Raw genomic sequence first — 16,545 nt, forward strand, 5'->3', positions numbered from 1 at the left:
TATGACGCCCACCACATCTACCACACCTACCATATCATTATCAGCATCAACCACCCAGAATACTGAAACTACCAAGAGTACCCTGCAAAGTGCTTCCCCATCAACTACCATAAATACTTCATCTATGCAGACTTCAGCTGAGTCAACAACAAGTGAATCTATGACGCCCACAACGTCTACCACACTTACCAGTTCAATTCCAGTATCAACTACCCAGAATACTGAAACTACCAAGAGTACCCTGCAAAGTGCTTCCCCATCAACAACCATAAATACTTCATCTATGCAGACTTCGGCTGAGTCAACAACAAGTGAATCTATGACGCCCATAATGTCTACCACAATTACCAGTTCAAAACCAGTGTCAACTACCCAAACTATTGAAACTACAAAAACAACCATGGAAAGTTCTTCTCCATCAACTACCATAAATACGTCATCAACGCAGACATCGGCTGAATCGACAACTAGTGAATCCTTGACACCAACAACTTCCTTCACAGCTACCAGTTCAATACCAGCATCCACCACCCATACTAATGAAACCCCGAAAACAACCCTGCAAAGTGCTTCCCCATCAACAACCATATTTACTTCAACCAAGCAGACGACAGCTAAATCGACAACAATTGAATCCTTGGCAACTACAACATCTTCCAAACCTACCAGTTCAACACCAGCATCAACCACGCAGACTACTGAAACTACAAAAACAACCCTGCAAAGTGCTTTTAATTCTACAACTTTGTCTGCAACCACTGTAATTGAATCTACAACTCCTCAGTGTAGAGATGAGGACTGTCAGTGTGCCAGCGGTGTCTGTAAATACAATTCAACACTTGGACGCTGTCATTGCCAATGTCTAGATTCTGTCTACGGTGATATCTGCTCTTTTGGAAACAATGACACCTCCCCTCATATTGGTGAGATTTTTTTATTCCATAATGTAATACTTTGTGTTTTGCCGTTTTGTTTTCATCCAATGTTCTATTAAAAGAAATATTGTATTTTACTGTGCATTTAATGGTCTTTTAACCTCAATGCCCCTTGTCTCATGTTTTTTTGCAGATACCGGGGCAATACCAACACGAAAAACGAATTTCACCTTGTCAATCCAGATGGATTTTCAGCTTGCTTTTAATGATTTAAACTCAACTAAATCACAAGAATTCATCAACACATTAGTCCTGCAGGTATATATTATTTTTTCATTGTTACACAATGTAATCATCATGACGTCTGCCAGTGAGGTTTTATTGTCTTTACTAATCGATGTCTGTTGGCAGTTTTACACAGAAACTACACAACTTAATTTATTGAAACTTAAATAAAATATAAGACAATCCTTTGATTTATGATCTCCTTGTGTAACTTGAAGGATGCTCAGAGAGTGCATACCTCCATCAAGGCTAATGCCATATCTTGCCATGGTATAGAGAGAATGTTTTTTTTCTGGATCTGCCCCCTTATTCTAATCTCATTAAAAGGTTAATGGCTTCTTCCCTGGTTCATATCCTACCCTAATGACGTTTCAGTAAAACAGGTTTAAAGTGGTGGAGTTAAAAAATAATTGCAGATAATTGTTTTATAGTGACTGTCGCTATATAGTATTTACTGCCATACATTTTTTTAACTTTAATAATGTTTGTTCTATGTTCCAGCTTCAACCCCTATGCAAAGAAGCGGAACCACAAAGCTTTGAAAAAGTACAAATCATCAAGTTATCGTAAGTGTCTTAGAGCGATTTAACTGACTTTTTAATTCAATGCAGTCTGAGTTTTTGGGTTAATTTCTATCTATTTTGCTCCTTTAGAAACGGAAGTGTTGTTGCAGCAAGTCTGGCAGAATACAGCTATCTGAATAATGAAACACAAATCCAGTTTGTCAACACTGAGCTTGAGGGGGTGTTGACTGATATCTTGAACAACACAAGTAACCTCAATAAGATTTCTCAGGCCTTTGATAACAGAAGTGTGAATTTAAAGGAAATCACCTTCCTATCACCTGAAGTTAACAGTAAGTGTGTTACTACCTTTGACATGTTGATGCTTTTTAGTTTTTTCATTTAATGTGTTTCATAGTTTTACATTTGCATTATGGTACTAAAAGTGTTAAAACAAATAAACACCACTTTTTTGTATTTTTAGATATTACAGACTTGAAGCCTTATGTTGACTGCACTCAGTTTGCTAATTACACTGCTGTGATAAGTAATGGTCAATGGCAGTGTGCTGGACATTGTAAAACTCATCCTAATTACTGCAATCATCACGGAGAGTGCCTCAATGAAATTCAGAAAGGGCCTATATGTCGGTAAGACAAAACATTTACTTCTATTCAATATACTTGAATTCTCGTAACATATACTTTTTATGAATGCAATTCACTCTTGTTTCTTCTCATCCCAGGTGCTATGAATCAAGCCTGCAGCAGTTTTATGGTCCACAGTGTGAATTCTTCCGCCGGGGTCCAGCTTTCTATGGAGCCCTGTTTGGATCATTGGCAGCAGTATTCCTGCTCTTGATTGGCATTATCATTGCTGTCTATGCCAAAAAGAAATATACAGGAATTTGGTGAGTTATGATTACTTAAAGGAATAGTTCACCCTGAAATGAAAATTCACTTATTATCTACCCACCCCTGTGCCAAGGAAGGGTGGGTGAAGTGTTTGAGTCCACAAAACACTTTGAGTCTCAGGGGTAAACAGCGTAGTTGATTAGTGCCCTAACTTAGTGACACAATAATACAGAAAAAACATAACATGCCTCCATACTGCTCGCGGAATGTCACCCAAGTGTCCGGAAGCCCCAACATTCATATTCGACTCGAAATGTTTTAAAGCCTAAAAGTCCAACAGAAGTGGCTATGCTGGCAGACGTTAGCATTTTTTCCGACTGACAGATATCAGAGGACATAAAGGCTTAAAAAACTATGGTAGTGACAGAGTATCGAGTTGAATATGAATGTCAGGGCTTGTGGACACTTGGATGACACCACACAAGCTGTATGGACTCCCCATTGACTTAAATTGTATTGGATTCTAGTCTTACAAAGTTTACCACTGAGACTCCAGAAGTGTTAGGCATAGGGATGAGTAGATAGAGTGAATTTTCATATTTGGATGAACCATCCAAATAAATGCATCTACCAGTACAGTTATGTTGATGGTCAAGCTGCAAACACCGACATGTAAAACTGATCATCCTGTATCCATTTTAGGAAAAGGAGCAACTCCTTTAACAGAAGACTGTCTATTTTAGAGGATGATTTCTTTGACTTCACTAATTCAGGTGTGTTCTTGCTTTCTTCTATTCGTTTACATATTTTAGAATTTTCCCAGCAAGGACCTTCAAATTTGCAAGGTTTAACGTGATCACATTCTTTTTACAGCATACCATAACTTGGGAATGAAAGACCCTTACTTATCAGAGACCTATAGACCACATCTAGGAAATGTTGACACTCAAGTGCAGGTATTATTTATTTTTTATTATTATTCTCGTATTACACTTCTCAGCTATAACTAAATCTAAGCTCATTGATACAACATATTGATATTAATATGGGATCCTTCTTGTTTCTTCAGGTCACAACAGACGATCCAGAGGTGTTGGACATCAACCCCTGATGAAGGCTTTAGTCTGGACAATTATAGTTTTATTAGAATATTTCCTAGAGTTGTCAAGTGTATATAACACATGAAGTGTCTTATTAGTATTTATGATGATTTTATTTAAGCTTTATCAATTTTAATCGACTGTAGCGTCTTGTGTCCTATAAAACTGAGCATTCAAATTCAGACTCCAGTGTTTTAATTTATACTATTTTATTAATGTTTGTCAATGTTTGCATTTACTTTAAATGGCAGCAACTAGCAGTGAGAAACACAAGGTTGAAAAAAAATACACAACCTGTCAGGTTTTAGTGAGCAGGTGGACCCAAAAATGCAGAGACAAAAGTATAACCAAATGCACAAAAAAAGGCAAAATACCAAAACAGAAAAACGCGGTAATCAAAATTCTAAAAAACACAAAAAAAACTGGTAAAGAGACTAGGAAACACTAGAATATACAAGAGAGGGATGTGAGACATCCATGTAAGATGACAAACTGACAAATGGAAGCACAGAGACTTATACACACAGGGGAGGCAGGATGACTTGACAAAGACTGGAAGTAAAGTAGGGAAACACACAAGGAGCAAAACTTCAAAATAAAACAGGAAACTGAAAACTCAAGGTGAACACAGATCCAATCATGAGGAAAACCAGGTACAGGCTAAACAAAAAATCACTCCACAATCAAAACCAAGACAATCCTCATTCAGGAGGCAAAGTTCAGAGTTATGACAGTTTGTTCTGTCTCTTTCTCAAACGCTTGTCCTGGAGTTTTTTCAGCGACGTTGTCTTCACACAGGAACATGCAGACATGTTATCGTCAAATTCTTGGTCTGGTGGTTTTTACCTCAAGTCTACATCTTCTCAGAGTGCACAGAATAATTTCTAGGAATTAGATGAATTGGGAAACCACACAGACAACTTGAATTAGCTTGTAACTGTTAAAACCCCGAGAGTGGAAAGTTATTGATTTTCATGCAGTCTAATCCATGTGACCCAGTGTAGAACTTATACCCGAGTAGCCCATGATTTGTATCATTCTGATACATTGGGTCAACACAATAGCCATGCAATAGGTCAACCTTGTCGGAGAGATTTAGGGGATTTGTGTTTGGATCCATTACAAATTAGCTTGGTTATCCACAAAATGGGTGACGGTTCCTTATGGATGTCCCGCTGAGTCATTACTATCCCCTGTCACTAGATGGCATACATGCATTAACTTTTATAGCTGTTTTGCCTTTGCAATAAGTTAGGAGGGAGGAATATTGAAAGGCAGAGGGATCAAGTGAGTTTCATTTAATTTGTCATGATTTGGTAGAGTGATCTGAAAATTCTTCATGCATAAATAACCTTAATAGTGGTAATTTGCAATGACAGCAAACCAGGTTCCCCAGCTCAACGGCAGTCCAATATTATACCTAGCGACCACTTGTTTTAAAACAGCCACTGCACCCTAAGCTGCGTCTGTAAATCTCTGTTGCTGATCCATAAAAGAAATAAAGAGTTCTCGTTGTCTTTTCATATGAAAGGCTAAAGGGATATTTGTCTCCATCTAGTGGCTAAAGACAGATTTGTGACCAGTTTCTTTAAGTTCACAGGACTATATGTTCAAAATAAGCGCTTTGACCTGGGTAAAATTTAACCAGCAGCACTTCAGCCTGAGTTAAATATTCACAACTGTGTCCACCCTTGCACAGCAAATGAAAAGTTACACCCAAATAAACAGAAAAAACTGATCAATGCAACCAATGTAACCAATTTGCATATTTTCCAAACAAGGTGCATATTTGGAACGTGGGATGGAGATCAGAAGACCCAGAAAAATCCCACTCAAAAGCAACAGAACATATAAACTCCAGTTTTTCCACTCTTTGGACATATGACATATGACAGGTTAGGATATAGCACAGAGTATCTGTCGTGTACACTTCTCATTGTCATACATTAGGTGGTTATTGGTTAAACAGTATTCCCTCTACCGGTGAATCTTTCTGCAGATCTATGTGGCACTGCAGACTTGTGTTATGAGCCGGAAACAGCAAAAAGAAATGTTCTCTTCCTGCCGACTACTCTTCAGAGCCTGTGGAGCAATTAATGAGAAATGCAGTAATCACAATTAATGTAATAATCATTGTAATTAAAATGAGTTTAGTCCATCAATAGTGCCACCCAAGGATTTATCTGTAATTGACTGAGGGAAACAAATATATTTGATGTCGTCAACTGGAAGTTAAATCTCCTCGATACCTGAGATGAACACAAGTCAGCGCCAAAACCCAGCTAAGATTCAAGTTGTGTTGACAGAGAGGAAAAGCTCAGTCAGGAGGGTTTTTTATTTACCTGCGGCTTTTGAAAAGACAAAGAACAGACAACAGCCACACATTTCAGATGGTGTAGAAAATGTCTCACTTTAACGCAGAATCATAATGATCCCTAGTGCCTTTCTGATCAGAAGTCATGAAAATAGTGAAAGTGAAGTCCCAGTGAGTTCTTCCCTCTGGCATCACAGCACCTTTTAGTTTTATATGGGTGCAACAATGTGTGTTGCTCTTCTATTAATTTTAGAAAACCACACACCTAGTAAATTCATCTGGCACGTGATCTTTCTTGCCTCCAGCTGACTATATTTAAAATGAGCAACCTGTCTTTCTTTGAGTTGCCATAGTCACCACCCATGCTGTCACCTAGCAGCTCGCTGAAGAAGGAAACAAGTGACAGGGTTTGCAGCCAGGTGGCCTAGATAGTTCCGCCTGCTGCCTCTTGTTTTCAATGGGAGAATAATGCTAAATCAAATGCTACAGCACAGCAAACGTACAGAAATGGTCACTGCCTTGCTGCGAGGTTACGGTGGAAGCTGTAAGTCCAGCTGAATTGCAGTGTATTGAGTAATTAATTGACTTCTGATGCCATGTGTCGTTCGCTGTGGTTTCGGCTCCATGCCTAACCACATGGACTCAAGTCAGGAGTAAAATGTTTGTAACATTGTTAAGTACTTCCAAAACTTGTGGGTGCAAAACTGGCTGCCATAGAGCATCTAATCGGTCATGAAAGAGGAGACTGCAATAACCAGGAAGAGGAAGGCCATATACTGTACACCTGTCAGTCGGCCATTGTAAGTCACTCTCCTTTCTCTGGATAGAGGCCAGTCACAATAAGGCACAGCATGAGGGTGTGTGTGGGTGATAAAACAGGCCAGACAGCTGAGTTGACACTTCACTCTCGACAGATTCAAGAAACGGAACGAAGCAGGCTCATAAATAAGTCACTTTATTTTGCTTTCTTTTTTTAAAGACTATATACTTATCGACTATTCATAATAACAAATGGAATAGTTAAATACTGTACACAGCATACTGCACTCTCCCAGTGCATGTCTTCACCACAGCAGAGAAGTTATGTCTCAATAAACTTCATTCAGTTTCATCATTTCTAATAAGACATGTGAATACCTTAAGATTAAATAGTATCAGTGTGTGATGTAAACTTTTTTTATCTCAAAAAAACGTTTAAGTCAAAAGCAAGATTGTGTTGGCAAGGGTCCGTGAGCAGGAGGGATAGAAGAAGTATACTTCAATGACCGTTTGACCTTAGCAGTTATGTTTCCCAATTTGAACACCAAGGGTTACTTCAATTCATATGCTACATTTACAATATCATCCTGATGCCTCTTGAATAATCTATGACAATAAAAGTTCATGTATTTTCTAGGCTGCCAGCAGCCAAAGTCTCTCAGACCACACCCACTGCAATCATGTAAGGCAGGAATGCATGAGCAGAACAGGAAAGTCTGTGTCAGGTAGGTAAACCCTGCACTGTCTTTGTAATGTGTCTGTATTAACAGGTTAGCCTCACATCTCTGAGCTCTGCCTGATCTAAACTCTTGATTTTAGGATACTCTTGTGATACTTGACTTTGTAGCTTCGTATTTAAGCTTCATCCCGGGTCACGTCTGGAGCCGTTTACCTCGAGTTTTGTAGATCACGATGTCATGATTTTGCCGTAGGACACAATTTAAAATGGGGGAGTATATGAAGTATAGGATTTAATATCAAAGGGAGGTAGTATTTGAGGCAAATTCATTCCAAGCAATGACTCACAGCTTGACCAAAAAAAAAAAAAAAGAAAGAAAAGAAAAAGCTCCACCAACTGTTTGACGGAATTTCAGTAAGAAGAGCATACATTCATTCATTTATGTTCAACAGGTCGATTTCTGTGCGAGAGAATGGACCTGGCGCCTGAAACAAAGCAAACAAATGTGTGCACTTTGAGGAGGGCTGAGCTCAACAAGCAGAGCACAGTAACAAATATGGTTGACAATTCTCTGCTTCACCGTAGAATGTCACTCCTTTACAAATCACCGCAACACTTTTCCGACCGTTGTTCACATGCACGTATGTACAAACACGTTCACGCACATATAATATACATAAACACACTCATCAGACAACTATACCATGTAAGCTGCACTAGACATTCCATTGGAAACATGCATAGCTACCAGTAATGTACCCCTCTCTCAGGACAAAATGTACCATGACAATGTGCCATGTGGGAAACACAATTTTACACAGACATAGTATAGGCCGGAATAAGACTGAATCTTCATCAAGGCAGGAGAAGCCATCAGTGTCGATATATAATAGCAAACAGAATTGAGAATTGCGTGCTAACATCCTTCACTTTGTTAGAAAGTAATTGGCCTTGCGTTTAGACTTCATAGATTAAGCGATCTGTGGTGACATTACTGACCTTCTGTCCCCAGTGAGATACGTAAGCAGCATCAAACAGCCTCAACCTTACAGACACAGAATACTGAGCACACGAGGGCCAAGGCCCGCTTGTCCCTTTCTGACTGAACCACAACATCAGCAAAAACAGCACAATATTGAATGACATCAAATAAAATAAAAATCATATCAAAAATAAGCTCTACAGTGTTGAATTTTGCCCTCAGCCTAATCAGAGATACGATTTGTATGTAAGGTATCTCGATTGTGACGGCTACTCCAACATTACCAGTAACTGAATACAGTGCGTAAATACCCTGTGAGATCAGAATACATAAGGGGTTCATAAGAAAAATGTTAACTGTAAAAGCAGCATTTGAGGGTTGTTAGTGTCCAGTTTCACCATTTTGTCAAGTGGTTTTTGCTCATGTACAGCAAAGTCGTCTGCTACTTCCATCAAAACTTCAAATCAGAGTAAATCCTCCGGTGTTGCAGTCGCAGTCCGACATAACTGTATTGCGATCTGCAGAGCTGTACATGTTCCGAAGAAAATGTCTCTACACGAAGTGAGTCTCCTGAGGCAGGATATAGTAATGTGTGTTGCTGACCTTCTCCCCGTTTTCCATAACAGGACGTATGCAGGGGGAGCCCTCACTGTTTTGTCTCCGTAAACCTCGAAAGCTCACGTATTTAGGATCTGGTGCAAAGCTTTGGGTAGGAGGCATCACTCCATTAGTGTATGTTGGGAGGCTCTTGGGGCTGGGGGTACGAGAGCTGCCTCTGGAAAAAGGTTCCCTTGGGGGCAACTTAGGTGGTTTGTCTTCGTCACTATAAGCCCCAGAAGAGACCTCTGCTGACCAGCGGCGGTAGTCTCCTGTCTTTGTTCGAGGAGGGATAGGGGGGGGCACCTCAGGTTTATCCATACTGTTGGTGTAGCGTTTGTTGCAAGCGAAGCGCAGCGAGGCTTTGTTAAAGGATCCAGCCGGGCCTGAGTGAGAGCGCCGTAGCTTCCTCTGAGTCTTGTCCTGCTGTCTCTGACAGACCACCGGCTGAGGGGGTTCCTGACGCTGCTGGGGTGGCTGCTGCTCATACTGTTCCCGTACTTCCTGTGGAGGATGCATCTGATGGTGCTGTTGGGGCTGTCTCTGGCTTTGTGGTCTCAATGGGCCCTCGTAGTAAGAGTAGGCATGGTTTATCTGCCCCCAGTCCCTGAAGCTCCGTCGGCCAAGGACTCTATACTGAAAAGGAAACGATTTGGGACTCTGATCGGACACCAGACACAAGCTGTCGTCCGTACTCGTGAAAAATTCTACCTCATTGTCTATGGCCTGCTCATGGGAGAAGTCTGTTTGTGGGGGGATTGGGGGCAGAGGCTTGGAGCATCTGCCCGGTGTCTGTGGTGGGCTGCTGCACTCGTACACCGAGAGCCTCTGGAATGAGGGGACCACCTGGTCATCGTCGGCAGGACTTGGGGTGGAGGGTTCAGCAGTGCAGGACAGGGAGAGATGGGAGGGCCGGCATTTCTTTGGAGGTAATCTCTGTGTGTTGGGACTGTGTCCTGTCAGAGGAAAATAAAGGACGTTGAGGGGGATTCCTTAACAACAATTGTTACTTATACAACTTCAAGCGATCTTGTAAACTTTCTCTCCATTTCTGGAAAATCTATTCTTTCATATTTGTATTTATTTCAGAGGACCTTTTAATATAAAGGTGATTGATCATGCACTTACTGTCGTGACTTAGAGACGCTGGAGGCCGCCCCTTTTGTTGGGTTGGAGAGCTGTGTTCTGTGTGTGCTCTCTCCATACTGAAGTAGAAGCTGTTAAAGAAGACAAAATTAATCTTTTTAGATGCTTTTTTCCAGGTCTAATAAAGTTTCATTGGGACATACAAATAATCTCAGTCCATACAATCTAAGCATGTCATGCATAATAGAATTAAAGAAAAATTATTCCTTTCTGACAATCTTCCCCTGATGGATTACTCCTGGTCCTGGCCTCTCAACACTCACTTGTTTGGCTCTGTGCGGTAGCTCCAGGAGGATTTGGATCCAGCCATGCTGTGACAGTAGCTGCCCCGCAGGAAGGGGTTTTCTATGGGAAAAGAGATCTCCTGGACAGTCAGGCCCACTGTGGACATGCTCCAGGTACACTCGGGTCGCATCAAAAATCAGGAAACACTCAGATCGCCCGGCTGGCTGCCCCTGCCTCTGGTGGAACTGCAACATAGCCAAGACAAAACCGAGAAATACTGTTAAAGGAAGTTGGAAGCAAAAGCAGATGGACAGACACAGATGATGTGGCAGCACGTGATAACATCCTGTAGTGAAGCCAGGAAGAACCAAAATACTGATATTACACAAACAAAACAAGGCACAGAAAGCCAGCCCCCCCCCCCCCCCCCCCGCTCTGCTGCCCACCATGGTGGCACATGTTTAGTTATGGCCTTGTCTGTTTTGTATGACAAGTGAGGATACAAATCTCATATAACAGAGGGAGGACAGGAGCTTGGTTTCAAAGGACGTTTATACACTTGTGTCCCAATGCGCCCTGAGGACAGAACAGAGTTGTTTATAATGTTCTGAGTGAGAACTAAAGTACTAGTCTTGATCAACAGCGAAAATAAGTCCCCATCAAAGTAAAACGGTTGCTAGGATCTGTTGCACTTTAAGAGAAAGAAAAATTTCATCGGGCGTAAATGAGGAGAGCAAGAAGGGCTTGAATTTGAACTGATTCAAGATTCAAGTGAGGTGGTATGACATTCGAAAGGTGTCGGTGTATATCGAGTAAATTGATTATTTCTATACTCCCTTACAAACCTCAATTTCAAGGTGGTAAATCAGCTTTACCAGCTTTCAGATTTGCATTTCTACACACTCTAACGTCGAATCCCAACAGGTTTACGGTTTATTTTAAAACTTGAATGTGCTGTGCTCTGCTGCTGCAATCTCACTTGTCCAGAACAGCAGAGGATGGGACTCTCCTGTTACCACAGATATACCTGATGTTGCAAGAACTCCTCATGTCAAATCACCTGAATGTCTGTGTCACGTCAAGTATGTGTCGGAGTTGAGTAAACAATGTATACAATATTCAGAGAGGAAGAAACTCTGCAGCATGGGGATATTTGTGGGTTCAGCAATAGACCGGATACATTTTGGGGGAATATCCCATTCATGATGTCCCAGGAAAATCTGAAAATGTAATGATCAAGTCCACAGTGTAATATTATATCATTGGTAACTATAGGTGTGTTTGTAGTACACCATGTCTGAATCCAGTGTGACATCAGCCATGCATTGCTGAAGCAAATCTCATGACTTGAGTGGACCAGCAGTCGTCTTAACAGCATTAATCCTGTTTTACAGAATGCAGGGAAACAGGTGCCTCCATAACCCCGGTGCATGGTTATCTCTGCTGGAGACCACAAACGAGGTGTGTGCACACACACGGGGACACGCTGTCTTCCTTATAATGTGGGAGTGATGACTGAGCAGAACACGGCCCCCCTCACTCCTGGTCCCCTATGAGCCATATTTATGTGCTGCCCTGACAGCTGGCGAGAAACAAAGCTCTAAAACAACAAGAAGGCTTGGGGCATCAGCCCGAGCCAATATGCCAAACAAGGCACGCCACCCCCCGTCGCCCAGGGCTGTCGATTCGGTTCGGCCGGGGGACGGGAAGCAACATGATCCTCGATAATGAATCCCCAGGGGCCCGTGCTTCCTCTTGCAACAGGTGCAAAGACAGTTCTTCCTGGCAGTTAACCATAGGAGCATTTACAGGCAACAGGATTAAACAAATGATGTGAAGTCATGCAGAGCATTGACCCTCTAAGGGGGGGATTGCGTTAGTCACCAATACTGACCATTTGAACACAGAAGGAGCCTCCATTTCTTTTATAATCATAATTAGTATGAACCTTTCTGGTTCTTTTGGAGTGGCTCCATCTGTGTGTGCAGAAGACACATGGCTGCTGGGGAGCGAGGAGGTCTGCTGGGGTGAGCAGTGATATCAAACCCCAGCAGATAGCAGCGTGGTGCTGGAGTCACACACAGGCCTCGAGAGCAGCAGTTCACACCCCGCTCATGTCACCCCTGCAGCGGTTTCCGAGCAACCATACCCGCTCTACCTGTGCGGCAAGCGAAGAGCGCGCACACCCCCTCACTTTACCGGATTGAGATAATGTAATGGTTAAAAAGCCCTCTAGCAGGCAGGTGAGTCACACCACAACACATAAGTCAGCTATCTGGCAAGGCCACCTGATGATGATACACAATGAATGATCATTTCCTTTTACTTTAGGCGGAAAGCACACGCTGAGATATGACTCAAATAGAGAATTACTCCAGTTTATAATTGGCTAGCGCCTCAAAGATATACAAACAAACATATTCTCAATTTTTTTTTCATCATTTAGAGCCGAATCTTTTTCTTCTTATTCCCTCTGGGTTTTTTTTCAAATCCTAAAAATCTCAAATTTAAAGACAAATTCATCATCCATGCTTCTTGCTCTGTGCATATAAAAATTAAAACAGCAAAATTTAAAATGTGGACAGAACGTTTTTTTTCTTCTTTTTCTAAAGGTGCCTGAAGTTGCATAAATGTGTGGATCTGGCAGCAACATACAAAGCAACAGGCAGGATCCCCACAGCAGCAGCAGCAGCAGCAGCCTCCACCAGGACATTTCAGATCACTGTGTGGACTCACCTAAATAACTCTCCAGCTTCCCTCCGCCGGCTGACCCCCTACACTCCTCCGTGGTAAATACAGATCCTCGCTCCTGCCTTCCTCTGTGGAGACGTGCTGGAGGGTTGGGGAGGGGAGGGGGGGGAGGGATTCACTTTGAGTCTCTAATCTTCAGACTCCTATTGCATCAGGATCGGGGCGCCAGCGGATTGTTGACGCTCCGGCTGCACTGTGACACTTTTTCAGACAAGTCAAGCATTGTAGTGAGCGGGGGTTATAAGCCAGGAGACGCGCCGTGGCTCCGCCTTTGCGCACTTGCCCTTAAAGGCGCAGTCTGCATTTTTGCGGCCAGTGTCTCTTTAACCGCTCAGGCTGGAGTTCAGATGGACTGGCACAGAGTCACCTAGTAATTTACGTAAAGATATTATTGGTCATGCGTAAAATGACACAAACGCACTATTTTAAAGAAAATGTGTATTTCAGTGACATTGGTAAAATGGTCTACTACTCAAGACACTTGACAGCACAGTTTTGCCACTCACCCATTCACTCACACCGTGCAAATGCGTGAAAACACTTTCTATATCATACAGAACTCATAACTCACAGCAATCAAGGGCAATTTAGGATTCAGTATTTCGCCGGAGGATTATTTGGCACGCAAAACCTCTGGTAAGTGGACGACCCTTTCTTTCACCTGAGCCAAAACCACCGCAACTGCATGTGGAGTGAGGCTGGAGTTTTTAATTAGTCATTAAAACAAATCAAAGCAAAAATAATAACTAAATTGACAGTATGAACTCATTGAGTTATGATTACATTATGGTCAACCAATCAAACCTCTAGCCTTTCCCCAAGCTAGAGTGACGAAAAAGTACAACAAATATTTTTTTAAAGGGTTGGCAATCTGTGTTTGTTATGTTATTTTTATGAAAGTTGTAAGTAATATAGGATTTTTCTTCTTCCGGTTGCTTGTTCACTAATGGAACGCCTAAAGGCGTACAAGTGTATTGTTTGGTTTAGCAAAATTTCTTTTAAATTACACGGAAAGGAATGAAATAAACTAAACACATACACGCAGGACTACTTTAAGCATGAGTCGACTTGATGTGTTCAAAGTCTGCAGAGCTTCATTTATCACCGGCTTTAACCCCGCAGTCAGAGGAAGTGTGAACACAAGGATACACGCTCAGCTGACAAACTGTTCCAGTGGGATCAGCAGAGCAGACACATAAACAGTAGCTGCTCTGTGATTTAATTAAAGTACATTGCAAGGAGGCTGTTAAATTCTAGGCACGCTCCCGGATCATTCTCGAAAAAGAACAGGTTGATGTTTTACAGCTGCTCCTTGCAGGAGAAAGAGACATCCTGCAAGTTTCAAATATAACCAGTGTTATATTTTAAATGTGTGGCTTTGTAAATAACAAGCATGCACGCTGTAGTCAGAAGTGAACTGCATGAGGCGAGATGTGCAGGGAGACAGAGGCAGTAATGGGGATGGCTCCAGGGGCGATAAGGCAGACAGCAGGCAAAGACTCACAGCCAGAAAGTCTCTTATCTGCACAGCATTCTGCCGTCAACTGAATAGAGCCCAGATTGCTCAGCTTCCTTCTTATCAGATCAATCTGGGCCTTTTTCCTTTTTGCTGGACAAGATCTGTTTGACTGACACAATGTGAAACATCAAGGTTTGAGACACACATCCCCTATTTGTTTCACTTCAGATTAAAGTAAGAAAGATCTGGGACGTGCAAACCCTCACTCCCTCCATTCCCAGTCACTTAGCCAGCTTAGACCCTAACTGGTGTTGCATTAACTATGTCTACTGAGCTAAACAAACCCAGCACTGACATGCACACTAACCAAACACCCCGATACAATAACTACAAACAACTCGTATGTTGAATCAATGGTGGCAGAGAGCGGAGCAGAGTGTGGAGTGATGAGAGAGAACAGAGTGCTGTTGTGCCAGAGTTCGTAAATCCTTTACAGCTTGAACACAGGGGCCCCCCAAACCCAAAGGGCTTATCATTACATATTTGGCCCCTGCACGGACCGGGCTCTCGCTAATCCCGCTTTATAATTTCACAGGCACATTTTTGGGATTCCGCCTGACCATGTGACCAGCAGAGCAATGGGTGAATATTTTCCCCAGTGAAATTTACAGTAGTCATCACAACACATTATTTTCAACTGACAAGCTCAAGTTTCAAGTCACGACTGGTGCAGGACACACTCATCTATAATCTCTGCAGGTGCTGCACAGCATTGTTGTTTTGTTGGTCTCTCATTGATTCTTATCGTTTTTGTAACATGCAAACTTATGTTGGGTTGCTTCTGCTTTTATTGTTGGGAATTGTGATTATTTGGGGTCACAGCCTCAAAGGGATAGTTCACCCAACAAACCACTTTTGGAGTTTCAGGGTTAAAAAAATTGCAGGCAAATCCATTTCAATTGAGGGTAAATTGCAACCACTTCTTCAAACTTAAAAAAACAACAGAAAAAAGACAAAACAAAAAAGACTAAAAACAGCGTTATTTACACCATGTTTATTGCCTGAATGTTCTCTGTCCTCTTCCTAGTTACTGCAGCAGATACTGCAGCTATCACGAGTTCTTGTGTGTAATTGTATTGGATTTGGGTGCAGCGCTGTTTACAACCGGAACTCCAAAAGTGTTTTGTGGACTCAAACACTTCACTGGAAATCGTTTTTTTCACTTGTGCAAACAAGCACAAGTGAAAACATGACCTCCTGAGCAGAAGAAACAACAAAGCAAACTTTTAAAAGGGAAATAAAATCAAATAAATCCAGTTCAATTTTAAATGTGTTTAAAATATATTCCTGCTTTACTGCTCTGAAAACTCTCTTTTTGTTCCACCAAACACTCACATTCAAGAGGGTACACGGGCTTCATGTCCAAACCGTCTCTCCTCCTACTTCGGCCCCCCTCCCTGCGCTGCGTGTGAGCCGTATTGTGACATCAGCAGTCACAGGAAGCGCCTTATAAAGTTCGTAAGGAGGGAAGAAAAAAAAGGGCAGGGAGGGAGATAAGCACCCTCAGCCAGAGGCAGCTCTGATGAGAGTTTGTGATGGCAGATGAAAGAGGATCTCATTTCCAGGAAAAATTACTTATTTCTTACTAGATATCTTTTCTTTGTTTTCTTGACTCACATTGACATTTCTCCACCACATCCAGCCACACCTCCCTAACTCCTCTGGAAAAGTGACACCTTTCGCTCCTTCTCCGCCGAGCTCTGAGCTGAAAGGAATTCCCCTCTGCGGCTCAGGCTCGCTCACAGCACAATGGTAGAGTTATGATGTGACGCCACAGTCTCTCAGCTGATTACTATGACTCCCTCACCAACAGGAAGGGTGGAGTTAAATTGGAAACAAGTTTTAAAAAAAGAAAAGAAAAAAGCACTGTATCATCAGTGTCAATGATTTATTCACTATGGAGGTCACAGCATTGATTGCCCCTGCCTGCCCAGGTAATTAAATTACAAGTATATT

General features: G+C 42.0%; 2 protein-coding genes across 3 annotated transcripts; one reads left to right on the forward strand and one right to left on the reverse strand.

Annotated features, from left to right (window-relative positions):
• Positions 1 to 791: 791 nt before the first annotated feature.
• Positions 792 to 3,628, forward strand: LOC128460659 (mucin-3B). Its single transcript, XM_053445906.1, has 9 exons — positions 792 to 804; positions 1,069 to 1,193; positions 1,662 to 1,726; positions 1,814 to 2,016; positions 2,148 to 2,313; positions 2,409 to 2,573; positions 3,220 to 3,290; positions 3,391 to 3,473; positions 3,587 to 3,628. The coding sequence occupies exons 1-9, from the start codon at positions 792 to 794 to the stop codon at positions 3,626 to 3,628; spliced, it is 933 nt and encodes a 310-aa protein (XP_053301881.1).
• A 3,242-nt stretch (positions 3,629 to 6,870) lies between these two features.
• On the reverse strand, positions 6,871 to 16,329 carry LOC128455608 (ERBB receptor feedback inhibitor 1). 2 transcript variants are annotated; one of them, XM_053439320.1, is made up of 4 exons: positions 15,925 to 16,329; positions 10,358 to 10,564; positions 10,077 to 10,165; positions 6,871 to 9,904 (listed from the first exon to the last, which is right to left on the reverse strand). In XM_053439320.1, the coding sequence occupies exons 2-4, from the start codon at positions 10,507 to 10,509 to the stop codon at positions 8,904 to 8,906; spliced, it is 1,242 nt and encodes a 413-aa protein (XP_053295295.1). In that variant the 5' UTR covers positions 10,510 to 10,564; positions 15,925 to 16,329; the 3' UTR covers positions 6,871 to 8,903. The 2 variants fall into 2 exon arrangements, with proteins under 2 accessions (XP_053295295.1, XP_053295286.1); XM_053439311.1 differs by lacking the exon at positions 15,925 to 16,329 and adding an exon at positions 13,056 to 13,272.
• Between the last annotated feature and the right edge of the window lie 216 nt (positions 16,330 to 16,545).

This window comes from Pleuronectes platessa, chromosome 2, assembly GCF_947347685.1.
Source record: "Pleuronectes platessa chromosome 2, fPlePla1.1, whole genome shotgun sequence".
NCBI classification, from domain to species: domain Eukaryota; kingdom Metazoa; phylum Chordata; class Actinopteri; order Pleuronectiformes; family Pleuronectidae; genus Pleuronectes; species Pleuronectes platessa.